At 42.1% G+C, this 27,571-nt stretch overlaps 1 protein-coding gene across 2 annotated transcripts in view; it reads left to right on the forward strand.

The window, feature by feature from the left end:
- LOC147749014 (cyclic AMP-dependent transcription factor ATF-7-like) overlaps positions 1 to 27,571 on the forward strand; it is a 730,865-nt gene that overhangs the window by 201,982 nt on the left and 501,312 nt on the right. Inside the window, exon 2 of one of the 2 annotated variants that reach the window (XM_086965250.1) lies at positions 7,272 to 7,340. In XM_086965250.1, coding sequence (XP_086821376.1) covers positions 7,293 to 7,340 — 48 coding nt within the window. In that variant the 5' untranslated portion in view covers positions 7,272 to 7,292. The remainder of the gene's footprint in view (positions 1 to 7,271; positions 7,341 to 27,571) is intronic. The other variant, XM_086965259.1, reaches the window with a different exon arrangement.

The raw sequence follows: 27,571 nt of genomic DNA on the forward strand, positions 1-27,571 counted from the left end.
TGAGGTGGGGGGGAATCAATCAACTTCATTATAGTTGACCATTCTTGCACTTGACCACTTCTTTATTATTGTCTACATATGGTTATGTGAATCACATTGAAATAGGCCTTTCACAGCCAAGCTTTAACTGTGGAAGAGGCTGTTTTTTAAATGGTTGATGGCTATGTCAAATATGATTGATGCGTCACACTGGTGAATCTTGTTGGCCTTGCTTGCTACAAGGTCTATGGGTGGAAATTATTTTGCTTCCTGATTGGTTACTACTAGTGATAGCTTTTTGTGGGTGAAAGTTGCTAAAGAGCATACTTCCTCATTGTTAATTATAGGGGTGTTGAATTGATATTGCCTTCTTTCAGGACTTAGTGTGTAATAGTGTCCTTGATGATGGTGGTTTTATGTTTCGTGATTGGTTTCTCCTAGCATTAGTTCTGATTTGAGATTCTCTTTACAGTCCTTCCTGTGAACTGGACGTCTTGCTGGGTGTACCTACATAGAAATGTGCTCATGATTGGTTGCTTCTAGAGACTGGTGATAGTTTGACATTTGGTTTTTGTTGCCCTTTCTAAATTGGGAGCTTCATGCTGCTTTCTGATTTGTTGCTTCTGCTCAGTGCTGCAGTTTTAGTATTGGCTCTTTATCGTCCTCCTCCTGGGCTGGATTTCTTTATTTGTTGCTACTGGGTAGTCATGGGGTCATGTGATTGGTTGTGTATAGGACTTCCTCTAGGAGGAAACCCCTGTAGACATATGCTTCATATTGCTTCCTGATTGACTGGCTGTAGTCACTAGTGTGTTGGCTCAAGATTGACTCTTTTTAGTTCTGCTAGTGGTTGAAAGTTGTAGAGTGGTTACTTATGAGTGGCACTGATTTGGGATGGTCTGCTAACAAACCTTTTTCTGCAGGAAACTTCATGTTGCTTCATGATTTATTGCTTCTAGAGAATGGTATTGGCAGTGATTGGCTCTTTGTAGCCCTTACTTTGTTTTGGGTGGTGACTTTTGGTTGCCACTTAATTTTTCCTCATGGTGGCACCTCCTGTCAATTCCAGTTTAGTTGGTTCCTGATTAATTATTTGTTGAGACACCAGCTTGGGGCTCGGTGCAATCGTTCCTCGCTGCAGGACTGTGTATGGGAATTCCTGTTGCTTCTTTATTAATTGCTTCATGTGAGTAATAGTTGCGTGGGATTTGCCATTTATTTACCTTCCTGAATTTGGCACATAATGTGGAAATAAGCTTCCTTATTGAATGCTTCTTGAATAAGTAATACAATCTTGCACGTGTTGTGATTTATGTGTGTGCCCCTACCATCTATCATATAGCCTAATTCAATACCTAATGCACACCAACCCTACATTATAAGAGCTGGTTTGTTTTTCTGTCAGAGATTGGATGAAATTCTTTGCCAGTTTAGTATGGCCAGTGTGTTTTGGAGATCATAGATTTGTAATAATCAGATATGTTATTTTTGAGTAACTGTTATTTCTGAGTAGATCATTATTCTTGTTGACCAGTTTTATGATTGTGATTTAGTAATTGTTTTTTTCTGCACGTGTTTTTAGATCTTGCAAACAATTCTGAATTAATGCCCAACTGAGCTCTTGAAACTGAATTCACAAGTTTGATTCCATAGACCGTTTTTAACCCGTTAGCCTTGTTTTACTCTGTTTTCCCTTCATTATCTGTCTGTTTTGAAATTTGCTAATGGGTTTAGTCAGGAACATGCCTCTTGGCACAGGATAATGAAACATTCAGCACTATTAGTACCACAATCCTACTTGTTTCCTTTCAACCAGTGATAGAGTAATGCCTGTGATGACAGGTTTCTAGAGTGGGTGGTAAACAAGAAAGAGATGAGCAAAGGTGTGTTACTGGACATTTTCTGTGCCAATATGACTTACATGAGGAAGAAAGCAGGGATGAATAAAGTTGTGGAGTGTGGCACTCTTCAAGGTGTTTCCTACTTTCAAGGGGTTCTGCAATTGTAGAACTTTCTGACTAGGAGAACAATTGAGGAAGATTGTTGATTGGCTTTGGTGGTCGATGAGCTTACCTTTCCTTGGTAAATGTCTCCAATCAGCACCTTGAAGTTTCACAGAATTTGGCCTGGTAGGGATTGGCTAATAACCAGTGATGGCTTGGTTAGAATACTTCACATGTTCACAATTTCCGCCTTGCACGGGACTGCCGTCGCACTCCCGATGTACGTATAGGGGGGGAGGGGAGGGAGGGTCTGTGGGAGGGGGTGGGAGGAGGGGGGGTGCAGGGGGGGGGAGAAAATGGAGCTACAAGAGTTCAAAGTGCCTTATATTTTTTTTATTCTATGTATTGTTTTGTTCCTATGTTTACCTTTTCCACACTTGTCAATTGCATTTCATTGCAGTCCATTGTACCTTCCTGCATAGGCCCTCACGCTGACTGTAAGGAGCATCTGGGGAAGTCGCTAATGATCTCCCTTAAATCAGAGCGCATTCTCTCAACGATGCTTCTCAACCCAAATGGCTAGGACAAACTCTCTAGCTGACGATCTTACGATTGTCTCCCTCAATGTTAAGGGCCTCAACCACCCGGTAAAAAGGAGGAAAGTTCTTGAGTATATATCCAAATCTAAGGGGGACATAATTTTACTCCAAGAAACCAAACTGTCAGAGGATGATCTCCGCTTCTTGAACATCCACTGGGCATCACATATCCTATCCTCACCAGCATCTCACAAGAAGGGAGGGGTTATCACCATCCTAGCGAAAAAAGCCAACCTTACTCTAGTCTCACACTCCCATGACGATGCTGGCAGGCTATCCATCACTAACCTTCTCAGGGAAGACGACCCACTACATATACTAAATATTTACGGCCCAAATGCAGACGATCCGGAATTCTGGAATTCTGTCAGCCGCTCATTAGAACCTATCCCTTCAGATGACTTGCTGATAATGGGAGGCGACTTTAATCTCCCCCTTGACCCAATTCTCGACAGGCAATCCAAGTGTGCCTTCCACCCCTCCCGTTCACACGAGGCCCTCCTTCGTCTATGTGACAGATATCACCTGAAAGACTCATGGCGCCTACAACACCCGGACGGTAGGGATTACACATTTTATTCTGCCCCACACAACTCCTATTCCCGTATCGACTTTATATTGATCTCAAGCCCCTTCACGCATCTTATAGAAGAGACCGTTATAGCCCCCAAGTTAGTCTCGGACCACGCCTGTATCCACACCAAACTAGCTGGTTCTAGATCGATTCTACCCCCGAAGAGATGGCGCTTTAATGAGGAGACACTCTCAGACCCCACTAACAAATTAATAATATCGAACGCAATTGAGGAATACCTTTCCCTAAACGACAACCCCGAAACATCACCTAGCAACTTGTGGGATGCGCTGAAAGCCACATTACGCGGGGTCATCATCGCCATTAGGGCCAAAGCCAACAAGGCACTTAATAAGGAACTTGAGTCTCTGGAACACCAGATTGGCACTCTAGAAGCTCAACACAAATCCGACCCGCTTGACTCAGTTGTTTTAGACACGCTAACCAAGAAAAAATACGAATACAATACCATCACCAGTAAACGGGCGGGGGTTTGGATTAACCGCTTTAAGGCCCTGAAGCTATGCGAAGGCAACAAAGCCGGGAAACTGTTGGCCTCCTATCTTAAACACAAACAGAACTTGTCTACCATATCGTCCATTAAAACCTCATGCAACGTCACACACACTAAACAGTCAAACATCCTCAATACCTTCAAGGCATTCTATGAAGATCTGTATAAAAATGACAAGGTATTAGACGAATCCGCCTGCAAGGACTACCTCAATTCACTCCGCCTTCCAAAACTTTCCGAAGCTGACAGTGCACAGCTGGGTTCACAAATCTCTAGTTCAGAATTCAAGGCAGCAATCAAATCCCTGAAGAATAATAAGGCCCCAGGCCCAGACGGCTTCACTGCACCCTTCTTTAAGGCCTTTGCAGACCAGATTGAAACTCCGCTACTTAAGCTTTATAACTCTACTGCAGCCTGTGGAGGTGTTTCCCCTTCAATGAGTGAGGCCACAATTATAGTATTACCCAAAGAAGGGAAGGACCCACTACTCACTAAAAATTACCGCCCAATATCCCTGATAAACTTAGATTGTAAGATATATGCTAAAATATTGGCGACCAGACTAAACACCATCATTCACAAATTAATTAGCCCCTCGCAGGTTGGCTTCCTAAAAAAACGGATGTCTAACGACAACACTAGATTATTGTGTCATATTATAGAAAAGGCAAAATCCACTTCTGTACCAATGGTGGCGATAACCTTAGATGCAGAAAAGGCCTTTGACAAGGTCTCGTGGTCTTTTCTACGCCAATGCATGCTCTCTTTCAACCTTGGCGATCCATTTATCAAGATGGTGATGGCCCTCTACTCTGCCCCTTCTGCCAGGATAGCTATTAACGGCTCCCTCTCGGATCCCTTCCGTCTGTACCAGGGGACCAGACAGGGCTGCCCCCTATCACCAGCTCTCTTTCTTTTAGCCCTTGAACCACTCCTTACAGATATTAAAAATAACAGGGACATTGAGGGTATCTCCTTTGGGAACTCACGCATCAAATTAGCAGCATACGCGGACGACATCCTGATAGCGACCGAAAACCCTGCCAACTCCATTGCCGCACTAATGTCCTCAATAGATAAATACTCCTCCCTCTCCGGGTACAAACTAAACAGAGATAAGTCCGAAGTAAAACCTCTTAATATCCACACTTCGAGAGAAGTGCTGGGCAACTCGGGCCTGTTCTGGCAAACGGGTGTGATTAAATATTTGGGGATCGAATTCACTGATGAGCTCTTGAGTACCCTTAAACACAACGAGAACAAAACCCTAGACAAAATCAAAAGTCAGTTGGACGGATGGTCACCCCGCTTCATCACCTGGTGGGGCCGGGTTGAAACTATAAAAATGATGATATCCCCCCTGGTTAACTACCTGGTCACGATGCTCCCACTCCTCCTTTCCAATGTATTCCACTCCAAATTGGACAAAGTCATCTCGACATTCCTCTGGCAGGGCAAAAAAGCCAGAATCAGTTTGAAAAAACTTCGACTAGACAAGAAACTAGGAGGGGTCAATTTGGCAGACTACAAAACTTATCAGATCGCCTTCTTAGCGAAACAAGGATCACATTGGATATCCTCCCAACCTGACTACACCCCAGTGTGGCTTTCTGTGGAAAAGTCTATTCTTGAGGGTCTTAACCCCTGCGCCCTACTCACCGCCAAACTCCGTCCCAGCCTAGATCCGGGGCCCATCTTCAAAAATACTAAATTGGCTCTGCTAAAGGTCAGTAAATGCCTCCCGCATCAATTCCGTCTTTCCTCATGGGAATCTCTATGGCATAACCCCAAAATTGTATACAAAGGGAAGCCTCTAAACTACCCCACCTGGATAGACAGTGGTATCTTATTCCCACACCAACTCGTCGAGAACTCACTTCCACTAACCTTCAAAGAAATTCAGGATAAGTTCCACCTCCATAATGTTGAATTCTATAACTTCTTACACATTAAAGTAGCACTAGCGAAGGCTAACCTGACGGCTGTCCCCCCCTCCCTCCCAGGTCTATTCACCTCACTTAACAAACTGGGGCACCAAGTCTCTAGATTGTACAAACTAATGCGGCCGCGATCGTCCACCCTAAATGCACCTCTCCAAAAGTACTGGGACTCATTCTCCTCCACACCTAACTCAGACACTATCTGGGCCAGCACTTGGGAATCCACCACCCGCCACAAAATCAGCCCTACACTCTCACAGACCAAGTTCTGGCTGCTTCATAAAGCCTTCTGGACTCCCAGGAGGTTGTTCCTTCACAAAATCAAACCCGACGACACATGTTGGAATTGTGCGAATGTGGGAGGAGATCTGGAACATCTAATCTTCAAATGCCCTTGTGTTACCTCCTATTGGGACAGGATCTTTGGTTTCATACACACAGTACTCCATATCACCTTACCAAGGGAATTTTCAACGCTTGTTCTAGGTTTTGCCAAAGCCGTCACACTCAATGATGATGACAAAGCCCTACTGGACCTGCTGCTGACGGCTGGGGTCAAAATCATACTTAATAACTGGAAAAGCACGCACAAAGCTTCCTTTCCCCACTGGCTAAATTGGGTCTCCCACTTAAGAGGTGCAGATAACATATCCTTAACTTCCACCCCATGGAGGCCGCCGCTCAGGAAACTCTGGTCCGCACTAGATGACCACTTTGATGCATTCAAACCTCCATGAATCTGAACACATGCCACTCAGTGCGCTTTTCTGCATAGCTGTCACGTGCATCCTTCCATTGTATACAGTGTAGATCTACACAAATGCTTAGCTCATGTTGCCTCTGCTATCCAATGTTGGTGTTCTTTTCTCCTCAGGTCATGTCATGTGATAATGGTCATGCTAAACAAACCATCATGTTACTTTGGACGCAACTCGTCTACATCTGCTTATTAGACATTATGTGTGGACCCTTTGTTTTGTGTTTCTAGTCTTATGTTTTTATCTGGTCTCGACTGTATTACAGAATGCAATTTACGTAACCAGCAGCAAAGTTTATATTTCTTTTTTTTTCTCTATGATTTCATTATAGTAATGTATGTAAGTTCACGAACTGGTCTTTTTGTACTGTTGTATGTCTTGCAGCTCCAAATAAAAAAACCTTTGAACTTAAAAAAAAAAAAAAAAAGAATACTTCACATGTTGGTAATACAAAGATGTCTTGGAATGAGGACTTCATATTTTAAGTCACTTTATATGTTTAGACAATTTGAAGAAGGCAACATCCACACAAAATTTGCTATACCGGTGAGAAAAAGTGGTGATCTCAGAGTATGCCATCCATTCCATTGCATTTGATGTTTGCGTTTGTGGTCCTGTTGATGTCATTTAAAATTAGAAGTACATGTCCCAGAATATAAATAAAAGGCTTGAATTGGATGAGGAACACCTATTGACATGAGAATTTCGAGCACTCTTAGGTGAGCCTGTAACTCAAACAGTAGTGAGAGTTGTAGGAAGGTTGAGTGTGAGACTAAATAGGGTATTACTGAACTGCAGTGGTTGGGAATCTGGCGCATCAGAGGAGCTTGGTGGTATTTTCAGCAGTTACTTGGGATATGCTCATATGTCTATATATTCAATGTAGTATTTTGATTTGATTTTCTGAGTCTTGTTTATTTTCTTTCAGTGCCCCTTCATTTGACGCTATTGTTATTTTTTGCAGCAGTTACTGTCGTTGTGAACAATGGGGGATGACAGACCGTTTCTGTGCAGCGCCCCTGGCTGCGGGCAGGTGAGTATTCTCTGATCTGACTAGTTTCTCGAAGTATTGTTAGTTGCAGATTTCTTTGTAAAGATAGTTTTGGAGCCAGAGTGAACACTGGCATTTATCCTAGTTTTGCTGAATGTGGCTGAAGACAACTAAGAAATGGTTATAGATGTGTTGCCTCCGAGTTGTTTACCACATATAACTTTACGATTGGCTGACTTCCGTCCAAAGGCAAGAAACAATTCCCTTAACCCAAATTGATTCAAATACAGTAGTCAAACAAACACATTAAAATATTTTTTTTTAAACAATTTTTATTATTTTCATTGTGTTAAACCATACACGTTGACAATCAGTATGACAATAGTTCTGTAATGTTCTAGATATACAGTTATACATAATCTGAGTTAAAAAAGACAGTACCACGAGAGGCTGTTCATTATGCAGTCTGTTATGGTTAGTAGTTTAAATGTCGCAGTCCCATTCCCCCTCTTCTTTTTCTTCTGAGCTGGCATCATCTTCTTCTGGTGCAGAGTGCTAGGGAGTGGGAGGGAGTGCTGATTGACTAGGGAGTGCAGAGTGACTAGGGAGTGCAGAGTGACTAGGAAGTGCTAGGGAGTGCAGAGTGTTAGGGAGTGCAGAGTGACTAGGGAGGGCTAGGGAGTGCAAAGTGACTAGGGAGTGCTATGGAGTGCTAGGGACTGCAGAGTGACTGCAGAGATTAAGGTAATGGCAATGTAAATGACAATGCCATTTATTTATCTGTTTTCAAAACCAACACAAATACAAATTTTGTCATTTACAATGCCAATAGCTCTAACTTTTCCAAAGGCGAAACCATTGCATTGTAAATGCTTGTTAAATATGTAACTGACGATTATGCGCTGAACCAAACAATGTAATAATGAAATAAAACCGAGAATAAACTCACAATAAGGACAAAAGACATAACACTGTGGAACACAAGAATAAAAGACAAAACGTTTTGGTCTTGATAAAGATGGCATTATAATTTGGAAACCATCGAAACGCGTCGACGCTGTGGGGAACACAATTCAAGTATTAACCCAATCTAGTTGAATGTCGATTGGATCAAAATATTAACTAGGGTGTTTTAGAATCCCTTTGAATGTGTATTAGTATTAGACAAGGGTTACATCATACATTTGTTTGGTCTCTTTTTATGCTGGTCATAATTAGAAACTGTCACAAAAAATTGTTTACTTTTCTGTGTTGTATTAGTAGCATGTGTAGGAAGGGAGAATTGATTTTTATTACAAGTGTATAATTTGATGTGTTTTTAACAGTTTTTATATTATGGAATGAAGACTCAAAGAATTTTTTTTAATAAAATGTAATGGTCATACATCATATGTAGATTGAACATTTGAAAGTGTTTGTTTGACTACTGGATTTGAATCACTTTGGGTTAAGGGAATTGTTTCTTGACTAGGTAGTAGTTCCTCATTTCCCTTGACATTACTAAGGGGTCCCTCTTCTATTTTTAGAGTTGACTTCTGTCCTATACATTCATTGATTTCAATGAACTCTCTTGTGCTGTAGTGCTTTTAGAAGTGGGCATTGCCCAGAAATAGAGCTGGATTCTGTTCCAAGCGGGATTAAGACCTAAGCCTAGTGCATGAGGCCACTGATCTCTTAGGTTTTTAATTTTCAGATATTGTTTTAAAATAATTTTATAAATGAGTGCAGGGAACTTTTAACCTCGGGAAATGGGAACTGTATTAATAAATACTACAGACACCAAATTCTGTAGAAAATGAAAATAAAATATGCAGTTTAAAACAGTTGAAATCACTGTCCTGAACAGACCGATAACTTAGTTTGCAAGCTGAAAGGGAATTTATATACATTCCTGGAATCCAGCGACATGCAACAATATATTTAAAATTATTGGAAGTCTCTGTAATAACTGCTCCAAACTGAGCGTTATTTGGAACTCTGTAATAACTGCTCCAAACTGAGCGTTATTTGGAAAGCATTTTAGACAGATAATGCCAATTCTGTAAAGTTTTATATTTTATGGAATTTGGGAATTTGTAGTATTTGGATGGCTTTTCTTGAGGTAGCCCTATGCCATCTATATACAGCTCGTCATTTCCACTGTAATGGTCCAAACAAGGTGCTTTGTACATCAATTGAAGTGCCGTTATGTTTGTAACCTTGCCACCAGCACTAGCAAGCTGTTAAAAGATGAGGGTAACGGGTGCCATTTTTGAAAATATGATTAAGAGGTTTGTCTCCATCATCATCTGTATAAGGGGAAGAGAGGTATTGGGAGGACCACCAGATATAGAATTTAAGTAATTTAGGTGAGATTGAAATTTTCAACTATATAAACGTGGGAGCTTGTCTGTTTATACTGTTTGTTGTGCAAGCTAGAATTTCACTTCTTATTGTCTTCATCTTTGTCAGACTCCATGTTAGTTTTGAATGACAGCAGAGCTACTGCGCGTTCCTTTGGGTTGTTGACTCCTGCCAAATAATTTCCGCATGAAATACATAAATGTAGAGCCTATTCCAGAGGGCTTGGTTAATAGGCAGAGACAACCTTCCCTCTGATGTTGTAGTTCATTCTAGGTTGTGGCCCGAGTCTGGCAGGCAGTGTGTGGGCCAACAAGGGCTTCAGTCTTCCAACTACTTCTCCCTTGCTGTAATAGCAATAAAACTCTTTAGCCCAACAGATTGGTCTTCCATATTGATCAAAAGGGGTATGCTCCCTCTATTCCTCCCACACAACACACAAGAACAAATGTCAGAGGAATAGGTGCCAACCTTTACAGGAGGTGCACCTGATGCTGATGCTCTTAAAGGGTGCCATCAAGATGGTGCCATACTCTGAATGAGGAGGGGGGGATGTGTTACTCTCACTATTTCCTCATCCTGAAAAATTATAAGTCTCATGCTTTTCTGTTGAAGGATAAATTCAAAATGCTCGTTCTAGCCCGCATTCTGTCTGCTCTTGACTTTGATGACTGAATGGTGTCTTTTTACTTATATATAGTACATATATTTTCATACTGCTGTCCTGCATTTCCTAGTTCAAGGTGAGCCAGAAGTATTTCATATCTGCTGTCCTCCTTTCAGCCTCACCAGTGCCCCTTGTGTGTTTATGAAAATTATGGCTCCCCATCTTTGAAGGTTGGGAATACCTGTATATCTACACCTTGACAATTGGCTCCTGAAGTCAGTCGTGGCCCACCGCTGTATGGTGGTGGAACTCATGACATCATTTGGGTTCACTATAAACGAGCCAACGTCTAATCTGATTCCTTTGCAAAGGCTTCCATTCATTGGGGGAAACCTGGGACATATTGAAGTTCAGGTATTTTCTTCCACAACAAGGAGTCCAGGACATTCGGGCTATGATCCCAATGTTTCATACTCTGTCCTGGATCACGGTGAGAGTGGCTCTGTGGTTTCTTGTTCTCCTACTTCCTCCCCATCAACTGTGGCAGGAAGCTCATGCATACAAGTTCCTTTGAGCCCAGCCTTTAGGCAACCATTCTGATTCCATCCAGGTCTTGAAGAAGATTGCTCTTGATTTACATTCCTCGTGCGCAATTTGTCCCATGGCCCCTCTCCCTATCCCACCATGAGCTGACGATGGTGGCGAATGCACCACTGTTGGGCCAGGGAGATAGAGACACGAGGACTGTGGTTTCCAGTGAACTTCTTTCTCCACATCACTCTGCTTGAGCTGTGAGCCATTATTTAGCTCTGATGGCCTTCCTGCCATCCATCAAGGGGAGACTGGTAGTGGTTCTCATGTTTTGTTTTGTTTTTTGAAATATTTTGTATTGTTCTGCATTAAGTACCACATCGTTACAGCATTAAAGTCCAATGGAGTGCCTTCGTTACATCATACAGTATTCAGAGGACATGATTGTACATGATAATGCAGATTTCTTGTTTTATATAACTTGTCCTATATAATCCCACAACCCCCTCCCACAACTTCCCTCACACTCAGTTCAAAGCATCTACTTGTTCCGCACGCCATTGGGCCATTTGTACATGCTACAGCACCTCCTCTACTCATCTCACTTCCGACACCCTTGACTTCTGTAATGCCTTCATCCAATTTTAACAACTACTGCACCCTTCTGTGTGCAACTATGCCAAATAGGGGGGGGGGGGGGAATAGACATTCATGTGTGTTCCCTCTTATCCCCTCTACCTGTATTGCCAGCGTATGAACAACATTTGCCTATACTTACGCAGTGATATCATATTTTGCAATTCGGCCCCTTCTGCCTTCCCCCAGCGTAGCACCTCCCTGTGCCAGTCACCAGGGTCAGGGGGTCTGGCTGATTTCCACTTCGCCGTTATCGTCCTTTATGCCAACAGGAAGGCCAGGTCTACGAATCGTGTGGTGGTACTTTTCTTCCTTTCGTTAGGGCCTAGGCGTAGCATACAGTACGCCGGGGAGGTGTAAGGTCTTGCGGGGGCGACCGCTGCCAGGGCTTTGTATGTTAAACACCATTGGCATTTTGTACTGCAACAAATTGGGTGGAGTGGTGTCCTGAGTGCTCTGCCAGGAGGCTTTGCGTCTCTGGAGGTTTTGAAGCGCCAGGGCATCTTCCTTATCACAAATCACCTAGTAGGGTTCCTGCATGCCTGAATGGACGATCTCAGCAGATGTTAGCAAGCAGATCACGAGTGGCATCTGCATCCCAAGCTGGTGCAGGGAGTCTTTTTTGAGTGAGGAGAAGGTTGGCTGGATATTTTCACCTCTGTTGAACATACAGTGAAAAGAATTATGATTGGCGGAGTTTCGGCAAGAAAACCTTTTAGGAGACACATTGGACTCCTGTAAACTTTCTTGCCCTGAGTTCTAAAAAAGATCAATAATGACCAGGAGCAAGTCATCCTTCTGTATTGGTCCATGAGAGTGTGGTACCCAGAGCTCCTGGGCATGAGCATCTGTCCTCCAATCAGAATGCCACTTAGCCAGGGTGTCCTTTCTCAGCAACTGGGCTTGGTCCTCTTCCCGAATGTAATCAGTCTACACAGAGATCCTTGGAGAATGAGCGCTGGCAATTAACTGTGTTCGATTTGATGCCAGAGATGGTTGATATCACCTTTGCAGCCTGAAAACCCTTCCAGAAAAGAAATCTGGCTATGCTAGGGGCTGGGACAATTTTTTTACCTGGTGGGGTGTTCACAGCACTGACCCCACACAGGCAAAGCCGTCGGACATCCTTTTGTTTGTTTTGATTTTAACAAGGCCTTGCTGTGGGCACTAAAAAGGTTATTTGTCGCCCTTTCGGCCTTTATACATTTTCCTGACTAACCATCCTTGTTCAAATCACCTTTTGTGACGTGAGGTTTAAAAAAAGGCTTGACACGTTTCCTCCCGTGCAGTTAGTGATGCCAAAGTAGGCCCTTAGCTTGATTGTCACGTTTCTCATGTGTGCGCACCTCGAACCGATGTATGGTTGATCACCATGTCTCAGGAGTTTGAAAAACTTTTTTCTCATTGAAATTATGTCAGCCCTTCATGTGAATGTACTTCAGGCACTTTGAGTGCAACCATCATTCATCACCCTACATCACTGAATAAATTGTTGCTGAGGGCACACTACCTTCTTACCAAAAGTCACAATTCTGTTCAATAATTGTCAGTCCTTCACTCCACAAGCTCTCCTTGTTCCTCCTCATCTGTCAAAATGATAGGAGAGGCTCCATCAGTTGGACCCCAGGACAGCTTTGAACTGTTGTGTTGATTGTACTAAGGACCATCAAGTGGACAGTCAGCTTTTTATGGGGTTCTCTGCAGCCAAGAAAGGGAAGGAGGTGCAAAAGTGGGCCTTGTGTAGGTGGATAGTATTCTGCATTAAGATGTGCTATGGGCCTACCAAGAATCAGTTCTAGAGATTTCCACACTGGTCATGCCAATCTGCTGATGGGCTCTGCGTTTGAGGGCGCGGACAACCTAATAAAACAACTGACACCTGCTACCATGGGTGGTGCTTAACCCTTCCACTGCTAGCAGAATCCCTTGCAAACTTCAAACTTTGTCCAACAAAACACACGTTCGAGGCATGTGAGCTGTAGATCACATGCTTTGCATACTCCTGCCATCCGGTGTTGGGTCCGGATGTTTGCAATTTGTTTTTCTTCGAGAAGTCTTTCCAGTCACAAGGTAGGTGACTCCTCCTTTCGGTAATAGTGCGGATGGGCATAGACTCCGTTGTTAGATTGTTTTTTTCCGCCATCGGGTTCGGACATGTATTGCTGGGCTCTGCTTCAAAACCGTTCCTTCAGGTTCCCCTCGGTGTGCAATCCACTCTACCCACGTCAGTATTGTCTCTAACGTGTATCCCACTTCTCTGCGTATCGTATCCATCGAGATCAACCTCTATTTTGATCGAAGATCTTCTGGAAGGCAGTCCAGCCGACCCACCTAGGTCTACTTCGCAGTCGAACTCCATTCAAATTCTGCCCTCTGTGTCACGCCAAGTATCCGCGCACCGACTGGCACGAAGTGTGCAACTTGTGCTTGTCTCCAGGGCACAACGAACAGGACTGCGACAAGTGCAGATAGTTCCGATCGAAGAAGGCGCTTTGTGATCGTCAAGCTCGACGTTGTGAAATACAGAGCAAAACGTCAAATACACACCAGACATCTTCGGCGAAGAATCTGTGCACAAATTTGACGCATAAGGGGCAGAGGAAGAGCCTGTCTTCATTCCACAATCGGACTCCGATATGGAAGAAGACTTGCCACAAGGTCAACGTCCCATGAGTACCAAACGCCCCTTCACCCAAACTCCAAATCAGCCCAAACAAAAGGCTTTGGTCCCACCCCCGCCTAAGGGCCACGGTCGGCACCAACGAGAGGTTTCTGATGCCCCACCATCCGGCTCTGCACCGAAACATGGCACTAAGCCTTCCGGCTTGGGATCGAGTCGGCCAAAGTCTGGCACTGAGCCGAAACCTTGAGGCTCGAAGCCGAAGACCACTTCGGAGCCGAAATCATTGACACCGAAAACAAAGCCTCCTTCGGCACCTAAAACTTCTGCGCCGAAAAGTCATTCTAACACTGCACCTAAATCCTCTGTGCCGAAGCCAAAAACTGTTCCTCTGAAGCTACAGGATCCGATGTTAGATGGTCCAACACCCAAATCGGACCCCAAACAAAAGGAAATTCATATAAACCCAGATACAGGACCTGTTCTTACTAAATCACCTCAGAAACGCAAACCTGAGTCAGAGGACACCCTAACATATTCCTTGGAAAAAGAATAATGTAGGCACTAACCCCTCCCCATCCCCATTACCACGTTCCCCTTCACCAACTTCTCCAACTTTGCATCATTTACTGATTACACCAACTAGCTCTCCACCATCCCCACCACCTGACGATGATGATGATGATGATGATGCTGATGATGATGATGATGATGATGATGATGATAGAGAGGGGGGGAGACAATATTTTACCAATAGACCCCTGTAAGGATTATAACACTGATTCACCTTCAGATAATGATCCAGATCTTTACTCTGCAAAGCCTTCCCTTTCTGACGACAATGTAGGATATCTAGAATTACTTGCCAGAGTTGCAGAATATTATGGGGTACGGTTACACAAGGAATCTCTAGAGGAAGATTTCCTATTTGAAACGGTCAGTAGCACACAAAGAGCTGGCCACACTCTACCTATGCTCAAAGGTATAATGAGACATGCCAATGATATTTTTAAAGGTCTCTACTCTGTCAGTTCCAGCCTCAACACTCATTGCCAGCTCGATTGTTCATGCAGTTACTAGGGATGATGGTGTCTTGCATCCTAATAGTCCCTTACGCAAGACTTCAAATGTTTCCCCTTCAGGAATGCTTAACACGTCAGTGGAACCAGTCTCAGGGTCAGTTATCAGATCTAGTGTTGGGGGATGGCCGCACTCATCGCTCTATGGAGTGGTGGAATCCACAAAACCTTTCCAAAGGACGGCCCTTCATCGACCCGATTCCACAGACCGTGCTAACAGACGCATCGCTCACTGGTTTGGGAGCTCATCTCCAAACTCACACTATTCAAGGCACGTGGAGCCTGCAGCAAAAGCAGCTTTACATAAATCATCTAGAGCTTCTAGCGATTTTTCTAGTGCTCAAAGCCTTTCAAGTTCATCTAGTGGCAAAGCTGTCCTGATCCGTTCAGACAACATGACAGCAATGTACTACATACAGAAACAGGGGGGGACATTCTCTCCAGCTGTCACAACTAGCACAGATCATCTGGAAGTGGGTCATACATCACAAAATGTATCTCCTCGCAGAACACCTTCCAGGAGTAGACAATCAAATTGCAGATCTGCTCAGTCATCAAAGACAACAGATCCACGAGTGGGAACTCCATCCTCAAGTTCTCCTCCCATTCTTTCAAATGTGGGGCTTCCGGACATAGATCTGTTCGCCACACACCAAAATGCAAAATGACGAAGCTTCGCATCCAGGTATCCACACCCATTGTCCAGAAGTAGTGCACTATGGATGAATTGGTCAGGGATATTTGCCTACGCTTTTCTGCATCTCCCACTCATTCCATCATTGATTCGAAAGCTCAGACAGACGTCCCTGACAGTAATCCTAGTTGCTCCCACATGGGCCAGTCAACCGTGGTTCAACACCATGTTGGAGCTCTCAGTAGTTCCTCACCAAAAACTGCATCTTACACTCAATATTCTCAGGCAGAGCCGTGGAGAAAAAAAACGTTCAAAGCCCAGTTATCTCAACCTTGGATCGGGCACCTGAAGTCTTAGAGTTTGGCTACCTCAATCTTCCGCCAAACGGCATGAACATTATCAAAGAAGCTAGACGTCCTACACAAGGGCTTGATATGCATTAAAGTGGAAGCGATTTTTGATTTATTGTAATAACAATTAAATCAACCGGCTTGATGTTTCAGTTCAAAACATTATATGCTATTTACTGCATCTACAGCATTTAAATTTAGCGTACACATCCATATGCTTACATCTGGCTGTAATGGCTGCAATAGCTGCATACCTTCAAAATAGACAACATCTGTCTCTCTTCAGAGTGCCTGTAATTAAGACATTTATGGAAGGACTTAAAGAGTCATTCCCCCAAGACTTCCAACTGCTCCTGTGTGGACTCTCAATATTGTCTTCACCAGACTGATGGGTCCAGCCTTTGAGCCATTGCACAAATGTAAACTGCAATTTCTCACATGGAAGGTATCTTTCCTCATAGCTATCACATCACTGAGGAGAGTAGGTGAGCTTCAGGCACAAACCATTGTGGAACCATTTTTACAAGTACACCAAAACAAAGTTGTGCTTCGGACTAACCTTAAATTTCTACCCAAGGTGATTTCTGCATTTCATATCAAGCTATCTGTTGAGTTGCCTGAGTTCTTCTCTCAACCAGATTCTGTGGCTGAACGTGCTCCACACACCTTGGACGTTAAAAGCGCATTACTCTATTACATAGTAAGGACAAAACTGTTCCGTAAGACTAAACAACTCTTTGTGGCTTTTGCTCCACCTCATAAAGGCAATCCCATATATTACAAGGTGGCAAGTCAAATGCATTCAGACATGTCTAAGCAAAAGCAAAAAGAACATTAACAATTACCCCTAAAGCATACTCAACCCGCAAAGTATGGGCTTTTATGGCTTTATTATGAAATATCCCCATTGATGACATCTGCAAAGCTGCAACATGGTCTACACCTCACACATTCGCGAAACACTATTGTGTAGACTTATTCGCATGACAGCAATCTAGTGTGGGCCAAGCAGTGTTACGTAAACTATTTCAAACCACTGTAACGGCTACAGGTTAGCCATCGCTTTCAGAGATTACTGCTATATAATTCATGCAAAGCATGTGATCTACAGCTCACATGTCTCGAACGGAAAATGCTACTTACCCAGTATGCATCTGTTCTTTGCTTGTAGAGCTGTAGATTCACATGCGCCCACCCGCCTCTCCGGGTACCTACACCTGTTGCAGTGATATCTTACCTAGATACATACACATGGACATCTTTATTCTATTACTCTTACTAACTCCATTATCACCCTCTGCAGGGAAACAATCTAGCAATGGAGTTGATGCCCATGTGACTATCACTGAAAGGAGGAGTCACCTACCACGTGACTGGGAAAGACTTCTTCGAAGAAAAACAAAGTGCAAACATCCGGACCCAGCACTAGATGGCAGGCTATGCAAAGCATGTGAATATACTGCTCTACATGCCAAGAACAGATGCATACTGGGTATGTAGCGTTTTCCTTCTGGTGGATACTGTCTTGCCACTAATTCTTTGCTGCCCACCCTGCTTTTCGTTCCTACGGAGCTGGTTTATCAGTGTTAAAAAAGTCCCAGGTCAGATTTTGCACACTATCACACTCTAAAACTTTTACAATTGGAAACATTCCAGGGAAAACGGACATCAGTGTGCATGGGAGGCATCTATAATACTGATATGTGTAGTCACTTCCTAGAGCGACACAAGGTCACTGCAGGGCCAATGCCATCACATGTCCGTGCATATGAGTGGTTGTGATGAAACTTTCGGGTTTGGCATCTGGGGAAGTTCAAACGGTGAGTGATTTGTGGTTTAATGGAGTATCTGCCGTAAAGTTGCAAAAAACACAGTTGATGGACAGAATGCAGAACAATGTCTTACATTCACCCCAGTACAAAGATCTGGGCCTAAATCCATCGTTTTTTTGCACTCCACACCACCCTAGGTCAGACAATGGCTATATGCAAATCAGCCTTGACCCTGTGCCTCATGGGAACAGTCCAGCCTGAACTACCAAGCCATGTCTTTCCTAGACCGGAATCAAGCATCCAAGGACCGGTTTCTGGCTATCAGCCTTCTTCAGCCTGGATAGCTTGACTCCAGTGGTGTGGAGAGCCTGGGACTCGCGTCTGAGCATACCCAGCCCACTCGGGGTGAAAATTGCAAAAAACACAGTTGATGGACAGAATGCAGAACAGTGTCTTACATTCACCCCAGTACAAAGATCTGGGCCTGCTCAGACGTGAGTCCCAGGCTCTCCACATCACTGGAGTCAAGCTATCCAGGCTGAAGAAGGCTGATAGCCAGAAACCGGTCCTTGGATGCTTGATTCCGGTCTAGGAAAGACATGGCTTTGTAGTTCGGGCTGGACTGTTCCCAGAGGCACAGGGTCAAGGCTGATGTGCATATAGCCATGGTCTGACCTAGGGTGGTGTGGAGTGCAAAAAAACGATGGATTTAGGCCCAGGTCTTTGTACTGGGGTGAATGTAAGACATTGTTCTGCATTCTGTCCATCAACTGTGTTTTTTGCAAGTATCTGCCCTAAAGAACATTATGGATTTTAAGTAACTTGTTCATATAGATCACTGTCTATTTCACTGTCTATTTGTATTCTTCCAGGTCATTTGGTTTTTGCCTTTTCTATACATAGTTGGACCTTTAGTGCCTCATCTGCCTTTAACAAAAAAAAAGTATTTTTTTCCCACATACCTTAGGGGTACTGGACAATTTTATCAATCGAATGAATCATATTCTCTGTACTTTTTTCCCCTCCTCTCGTGGTGCTGCAGATATACTTACGTTTTAACTAAAGAGAAGGACAGGAAATAGAGGCAATTGCAGTCAGACAGCTATGACCTCATAAGTGGGGGGTATTCCCTTCACCGCCGCTGAAATTGGAAGAAGATAGACTGTTTGTTATTGTGAAAACTATCTGTAAAGAACGGGTCATTATCAGACGAATTATGATTTTCAATTCCTTTAGATTATTATTTGTAAGGCCCTGAAAAAGCGACTACAATTCTGTGAAACACGTGTTGGGCAGTAATAAGTACTCAATATAAACCTCCTTTTGTGAAAAATAACCTTAATATCTGGACTATTTGAATTGACTAAGTTCCTGGCCTGTCTTTATCATATATTATGATGCTGGTGAAAACTTCAGTCAGAATATTTGTCTGTGTATTGGTGGACCAAAGATATTTTTGTTTTCTGATTAAAATGAAGAAATTAGGATTTTCCTTAGTTTCTGCCCTGCTGAACGAGCCTAAATTCTTCTAATGAGCCCTCTGTATCTAATATATTACATCTTTTTTACATTGTCATCCATTGAATGTATAAAATTGCGATACATACAAGCATTTTATATCAGGATTGGACACTGTTACACTTTCTTACGCTTTGTCAGCTTTGAGATGTTTATCACTTTTAGATTATTACACCTGTACCAATTCTCTGCATTTTCCTCCCTTTCCAACTTACATTTTTCCCTAGTGCTCCAGAGGTGGTGTTGGTCTCCCACCCCTTCCCATTTGACTAATTTTACGTGGCATCCTTCTTAAGTAACAATTTCATATATTCTCTTTTTAATTGTAGAGATTTTAGAGTTTGTAGGGATTTTCAACTACATACCCCTATTTTTAATGACACCTTCGGGCTACCATTCCTAGCTTAAACACATTAGCTTTACCTTTAAGACTTGTTGGGGCAAACTTATTTAATACTGTATAGCTCAGATTTAAGCAGGGACTCCGTGGATTTCACTGTTTAAAGTTTTTTTTCTCTTGTAACTCTTTGCTCTAATTTGTGTAAATAACCTGGCATAGTGGTGAACTGATGTAGTCCTAGGTTCCTTGTTATGTTTCGCCTGGGTCCGTGCTTGTGACGATCCATTGTTTATTATTATTTTTTTATATTTAAAAAGGGCTTTTCAGCCCGCCCATTACATAGCATTGGTTGGCTTCATGTGAATCTTGTTTTCTTCCTTTTCATTAGTGAGCGTGTGTTAGTGCATGTTGGCTTAACTTCTTTTCTATGTATTTGTTTTCTTCGCTGGAGCATGGACCAATCACTCATGATGTCTTCATTAGTGTTCTTCTGCACTTCTTTCCCTCAGGTGTGGTACTTTTTTAGGTCTCGGCTAGAAACGCGTGAAGCGCGTTCTCGCCAGAGAACTATAGTCGGCGTCTCAGCAGTCTCAGAACGACGAAGGGAGACAAGACCTGGCCGCGCCCAGCATTTCCCCATAGGATAACGTTGTGCGCGCGGCCAGGTCTTGTCTTCACAGCATGGCATGGCAGACCGGATCGCGCCGCGCGCCTCTCTGGAATGCAGGGGGGGTCTGCAGAGAGGCGCGCGGCGCTGATAAACAGCCATGCTTTTTTTTTCGGCCCGTCTCTGAGCGTGGAATGCGGCCGGATTCAAATTACAAACCAAGCATTTCTCATATGGAAAAGTCCTACCTGCTTGTGTTTTCCTTTTCTTTTTTACACTTAGTCACTAATCAGACTTATAACTTACTTTACTTATTAACTCGACCATAAATGTTCTTGTTGTCTTCGGTTTAGCTCATCTCCTCTCCTCGAGTTCAGCTTTCGAGCCTGGTCTGCCGAACCATATGTGAGGCTCAGGACACTGCTTTTTTATTTTGTATGCGTGCAGCCGTTTGTCTATAATGCGCGCCCGCTTTTATGTTTCTTCTTTATTTTTACTCTGTTTAAACAAAGCAAAACTGTTTAATGTGCGAAGTAATTTTGTGATGCGCGCGGTCACTTTAGAGTGTTGTCGCGACGGTGCTTCTTCTCACAGTGAGCCGCGGTTGCATATGAATTGTGTAAATTCGTCACCCCTGCGTTTTTTAACGGACACTGATTCTAGTGTGCCAGCGCTGTGAACCACAAAATGCTTTTGTTTTCGCTGAGTTAGAGCGAGACACGTGTTCCCAATCTCTGATAATGCGCCTCTAGTAGTTGAACGTGCGTGTAAACACCGAGTGAATAAACTGACATTGTTCCCCAGGAAGTCTCGGTGACTATCAAGTGTTAAAGGCATCTGAGTTTCTCCGCTACCTATAGACGGTGGATATGTGTGTGTGTTCGGTGCTCCTTGAGAGGGGTGCTGCCCGTTACATTTTTTTTTTGCATTTTTTTTATATAGCGCGAACTTGACCCGAATCCGAATCGGGTATCAGAGCGCTTTACATGGCACTAGTTACGTTACACGAGGACACACATTCATTTTGTTAGGCACGGGGAGATTACGTGATTTGCCCAGAATCACAGGAGGTCTGCTTTTTGCAAACATGATTGGCAGGTTTCATATTAGTGTTTCTTTTGGGTGAGTGTGGACTTTCCCGTTCCCTGTGCCACAACGAAGTCCAGTTTTCCGTTTCTCTGTCTGCAGTTTTGTAACACGTACTGGTCACCTGCGCCCTTACAATGACTAATCTTCTGGCAGAAGGTGCCCTCGCCCCTCACAAGTGCAAGCATTACGGAGACTCCTATCCCCTGATAGGAGGTAGCTAAGCAAGTCTTTAGCAGTCCCCAGCCTCCGAGAGGAGTCTTACATTAGTCTGTTTTCCCCTGACAGGTAAAGGTCTTAAAGGAGACGCTTTCATCATTGCAAAGGCAAATATTGCAAATTCTCTCTTCAGTGCTTAATTTGAGCTGGGGGTTCCACCGGCACTTATTTTTCTACTTCAGACATTTGCTCAGTGCTAAAGAGGGTAAACAAACAAAGCAGAAAGATGAGGAAGAGGACGGTGGAAAACCGTTCACAGAGGGAGAACGCAGGAACTTGCACAAGTGATGTAAAGGGACATTGAGTCTCTGGTAGTGGATTTAGATAGCTAGTTAGATAATTTTTATTGCACAATTAAAATTATTGCAATCTTGCTTGTTTGAAATCGGCATGAAGTGCATTTTTCCAGAATTATAAGAGATATATAACAGTTAGTCATCCTAGTATGCTGGGGATAAAAACGTTTAAACACCGCTTTATCAACTTCAAAACATGGGTATAACAAGCATTTGCAATGCAATATGTCTTGCATTATTAAAGTTTGAGCTATTGGCATTGCTAAATAATGCAACACCAATAGCTTTTGTTGCAGTTGGTGTTGCAATATTTAGCAATGCCAATAGCTAAAACGTAATTAACCCGAGACCTATTGCATTGCAAATGCTTGTTTCTTTTGCTTTCAACACAACTTGAAACCATGAGAGTTGAAGCTCGTACTTCCCAGTATTTCCAAGAGCTGAACGCAAACAACTAGCAATAAAGAAACTTTGTGGCATGTGACCAATTTCCAAAACCAAGAAAGAGGTTTTTGCCTGCGCACTCCCTTATCTAATACAAGTATTCAATTGTTCAAAAGATTGTTTGCACAATGTATGTGTGCTGTTTGGTTGAAAGGCAGCCAGCCCAAAATAACAATCAACCGCTGGTGGAAGACTCCACTAGTTTACCAAACGCACTCCAATATATTTAAAGTATAACCAATATAAAAAACTGTAATCTGATTTTTTCAATTAATCACACATAAAGATATTTCTTCTTCAAAAAACGGTGTATTTTTGGAATTTTTACATATGAATATTATTACATCAACATTTTAATCTCAGACTGTATAATGCGAAATTTAAAGACATAAGCTCTATGTCACCAAAACACAATGTTGCTATTGTAGTTACAATATAGAAACATTTTCAAATACTACAAAAACCATAGTTGAGGAAAAGGCCCGGGTTCCCTTCTTCAGGGGCACTGCAAAAATAAAACAATGTATGACCATTATGTTACACATCGGTGATACATCAACTGAAAACTAATTAGCATTCTCTTATATGCTAAGGCAGTTCATGATACTGTCACCATCTAGTACATATATCTGTTATGATAGCTGAAAAATATGAACTTCTCATTAAGGTCAAAACGAAGAAGATGAAAAAACAGGATAGAAATAGTGAATGAGCAATGAAAACACCACCACCACGAGTGAATAATGTTACTGTGAAATTTGTTCCCATTGAATAAAAGTTGCAAAAGTATATCATCATGTTAGACTGATAGGACTACCGAAGTACAGATATCTAGCTTTCTACATAAGATTCATTGATGATGTCTTCCTTGTATGGAAAATTTCCCAAAACTTGCTAGAACAGTTGATTGATGAACTTAACAATAAACACGAAAGAATCAAATTCACCCATGAGAATAAGTCAACAGCAAATCCATTACTTGTATGTCTTGATAACTCAAACAGCTAGCAAGCTTGAAACATCAGTGTATACAAAACCCACTGATAGAAATAATCTACTTCTGTATTCAAGTTTTCACCCTCCTTCATTGAAAAATAATCTTCCGTACTCGCAATTGCTAAGAGTGAAGCGCATAACCTCTAATTCAGTAGACCTACAAGATGCCTTAAAACAACAGCAAGAGAGATTTAAACAAAGAGGGTATCCTGCGGAAGTCTTGGTGACAGCTTTGAACAAGACTGAGACTAAACAGCGTGAGGTGTTACTTAACACCAAGCCAAAAGAGAGGACAAACAGACATGTGTTTGTTTCTAAATATTCATCAAGATCCCAAGCAATCAAACACATCATTAAATCTAGATGGGAATGCTGAAACAAGAGCCTGATTTTAAGGGCTTATATGACGAAGAGCCCTTGTTTGCGTACACAAGAAGCAAGAACCTTAAGGAAATTTTGACCTCCAAAGTGCTTGAAGATCAAACGCAATTCAATGGAATGCGTAAATGTTATAACTGCGTACATTGTAATAATGTAATGATAGGGAACGTCATTCATCACCCACTATCAGGGAAAAGCATTTCATTAAAATACAACGGAGATTGCAACAGTTCTAATGTAATTTACACCATCAGATGCCCGTGTGGGCTACTTTATGTAGGCAAAACCTCAAGAAAAATTAAGGTGCGCATATCTGAACACAAAAGCACATTCAGAACAAAGTCCACTAAGTCTTTTTTTGCCACACATTGGTTAGAACACCAACATACCAATGCTCAGCTTAGGTTCACCATTCTTGAAATAGTTGCAGTGAAACCTGATCACAATCATTCTATTCATTTAGCTCAGAGAAAAGCTTGGTGGACAAAATTTCTGCAAACCATGGTGCCAAGTGGGCTCAATGACAGAATTGAATTGCAGTGTTTTTTGTAATGCAATGTTTATAAATAATGTCTGGTGGTCTATACGCTATTATTAATGCCATTTTTCGATGTAATTTTTCTATTACGCTCAAGCTGTTTTCTTTCACTTGTCTTTGTAAATGGGCTCTGATTTAGGTCAAACAAAAGAAACACTATCATGGAAGGCTTCACATTACGTATCATTCACACTTTTTGAACTGGGCTGATTATTTGGTTAGTCTTTTTTCCCACCTTTTTTCCTTCTTGTTCTCTTCTTTTCTATAATTTACACATTGTTAAATCTTAAGCTTTCTCGACAATTTCTTTGCTAGACCTTTAGGTTTTGTCTATTGGTACTAATTTTGCGAACATCAATCGGAGTCTAGTCTGAATTCTACATAGTGTGATACTTCGCGGTTTCTTTATACTGAGTGTGATTGTCCCCACGGTTCTCAGTAACCAACAATAATAAATTCCATGCTTAAGCTGTCCCGATTTTGTTCTTCCTTCGGGGATTATTTTGGTCGCTGTTATTCGTATTATCATGAATTTAGAAGATTTCTAAACCAAACATGTTGTTATTAGGAACTTTACCATTTAAAGATGGACGTTCTTGTTTAGTCCTATTACTCTGTCTATGAGGCCAATGCGGGCGCACTATGATAGACGTCACAGTTTAGCCCCATCTCTTTGTCTATTAGGCCGACGCGGGTGCATAAAACCGATACACGCCAGCTATAGTTTAGCGCGTGGTAGAGTTTGGAGGAAGTGCCGTCGCGGATTCGTGCAATTTAAGGTGAGCCGACAACCTGTTTAGTTAGTATCATGATATAGATCAGAGAAACATGTTCTAAAGCGGATTTATTTATCTTGTAGATTGAGAGTAGAAGACGTGGTCTTATCTTGCGAGGATTACAGAGTATTTGGTGAGTTAAAACGGCTGGGTGATAAGAGTTCTTTGAAGAAACAGTTACCTTTACGGCACCATGTTCAGGAATAGGATTGTCAGAGGAGAACCGGTTCACTGTGGCAGTAAACACTGTTATACGGCGACTGCTACTTAACATCAGTTTTCGGCTAGTATTTTGATAATAAAGCTCCCATAGATTTAAGATGTCCTTGTTAGATTTCATTTAGGTTTGTAAACATGTCCTTTTTTAATTATATGACAGTACGATTCACAAACTCGTCCGATTAGAGAGTATGTTATCAGAATAGATAGACCTTACTGTGTATGGATAGCTTCTCATGATAACACTTTCATTCATTCGCAGGTAGTGGAGATATAAGAGCTCTTTCCGCTTTTGATGGTCTACACTCGAGCAGTGATAACAGGAAGGGAATTATTCTTTAAGCAAATGGCTACATATTAGCAACAACTTGTTTAGCAGTATACTGGTTGCAGTTATATAAGTAATAAGCGAGTAAGTATTCTAAGTAGCACACTGCTTATTTGTTAACTGAGCGCAGTGATTCCATCTCATGTCTTTGATGGATACAAATTCTGCTGTTTTGTTTCCTCAGCTGAAGCATTCGCATTAGATAGTCTTCTTCCGGCTAGAACTCCAGTTAGACTACAATACATTATTAAGTAGTTGGGATGTGAGTACATGGTCATAACCTTCTTATTTTTTCTTTTTCTTTTTCCAATAAGTCACAGTGCGGTGGGACAGTATCTGTACTTCGGTAGTCCTATCAGTTTAACATGATGATATACTTTTGCAACTTTTATTCAATGGGAGCAAATTTCACAGTAACATTATTCACTCGTGGTGGTGGTGTTTTCATTGCTCATTCACTATTTCTATCCTGTTTTTTCATCTTCTTCGTTTTGACCTTAATGAGAAGTTCATATTTTTCAGCTATCATAACAGATATATGTACTAGATGGTGACAGTATCATGAACTGCCTTCGCATATAAGAGAATGCTAATTAGTTTTCAGTTGATGTATCACCGATGTGTAACATAATGGTCATACATTGTTTTATTTTTGCAGTGCCCCTGAAGAAGGGAACCCGGGCCTTTTCCTCAACTATGGTTTTTGTAGTATTTGAAAATGTTTCTATATTGTAACTACAATAGCAACATTGTGTTTTGGTGACATAGAGCTTATGTCTTTAAATTTCGCATTATACAGTCTGAGATTAAAATGTTGATGTAATAATATTCATATGTAAAAATTCCAAAAATACACGGTTTTTTGAAGAAGAAATATCTTTGTGTGATTAATTGAAAAAATCAGATTACAGTTTTTTATATTGGTTATACTTAAAATACATTGGAGTGCGTTTGATTGCAATTTCCAAAACCCACATTTCAGCCACCTGTTGCTCTTATTGATGATGAAGCTGTTCACACACTCCCTTTGTTTAAGATTGTTGTCAGACAATATGTTTTTTCTGAATTAACATTTGGCGCTGTGTCTTATTTGCCTATTTGTTGGTTCCCTCTTTTTCAATTTAGAGTATGTTTAATTCATCATAAAACACATAGTGATTTCATAAGGTTTCTTTCATCTTTTATAATTTGTGAGATCAGGGGTTGAAGTACAGTTAGCTCCAGGACACACTGCTGAGTAGCCGCATTTTAAAAGTGGCATTTTGATTTTTTTTTTTAACTTTATTTTTCAATTTTGTAAATTGGGTCAGGGTTGGGTCTACAAAGCAAATGTCATACATATGAAAAACTGAGATTATGAATATGTCCATGCATCACACATAGTCCACATAACGGTACATGAACTTGCTGAAAGTGCAGAGGGGATCGCGGTAGGGGGGTGGCGTTTGTATTTTTGGTGGCGGTAGCATAGCACATCATAGAGGTGATAGCCCATCATGGTGTTCCCTTCTCCTGGAGTGATGATTCCTGCTATGTGTGCACATCAGAAAAGGATTCGAGGGTGAGGCGATGGGATTTGAGCTTCTAAATGTCACGGGGTCAAGATGTGTGAGGTTGCAAAGCTGCATACAGCTCACTATTAGTGTTGCAGTGAATCAGGCTGTTAATCCACGTGGGTTTAGTGGGCGGGTGTTTACTGCCCCAGTGTAGGGCTAGTTTCCTTTTAGCTAAAAGTAGCATGACTGCTACATATCTGCGTGATGTTTTGAGGATAGTCTGTACGTAGCCCAAGAATGCCAGTAGCGGGAAGGGTTCAAACGTGAGTTGTGTGATAAGGGAGAGTTCCGTGAAAATGTCCAGCCAGTACGGTGCTATTATGCTACATGTCCATGTTATATGGGCAAAGTCTGCCATTGGCGCTTTGCATATGGGATAGTCAGCCGGGCGGCTAGGGTC

Source organism: Lissotriton vulgaris, chromosome 1_1 (genome assembly GCF_964263255.1).
Source record: "Lissotriton vulgaris chromosome 1_1, aLisVul1.2, whole genome shotgun sequence".
NCBI classification, from domain to species: Eukaryota; Metazoa; Chordata; class Amphibia; order Caudata; family Salamandridae; genus Lissotriton; species Lissotriton vulgaris.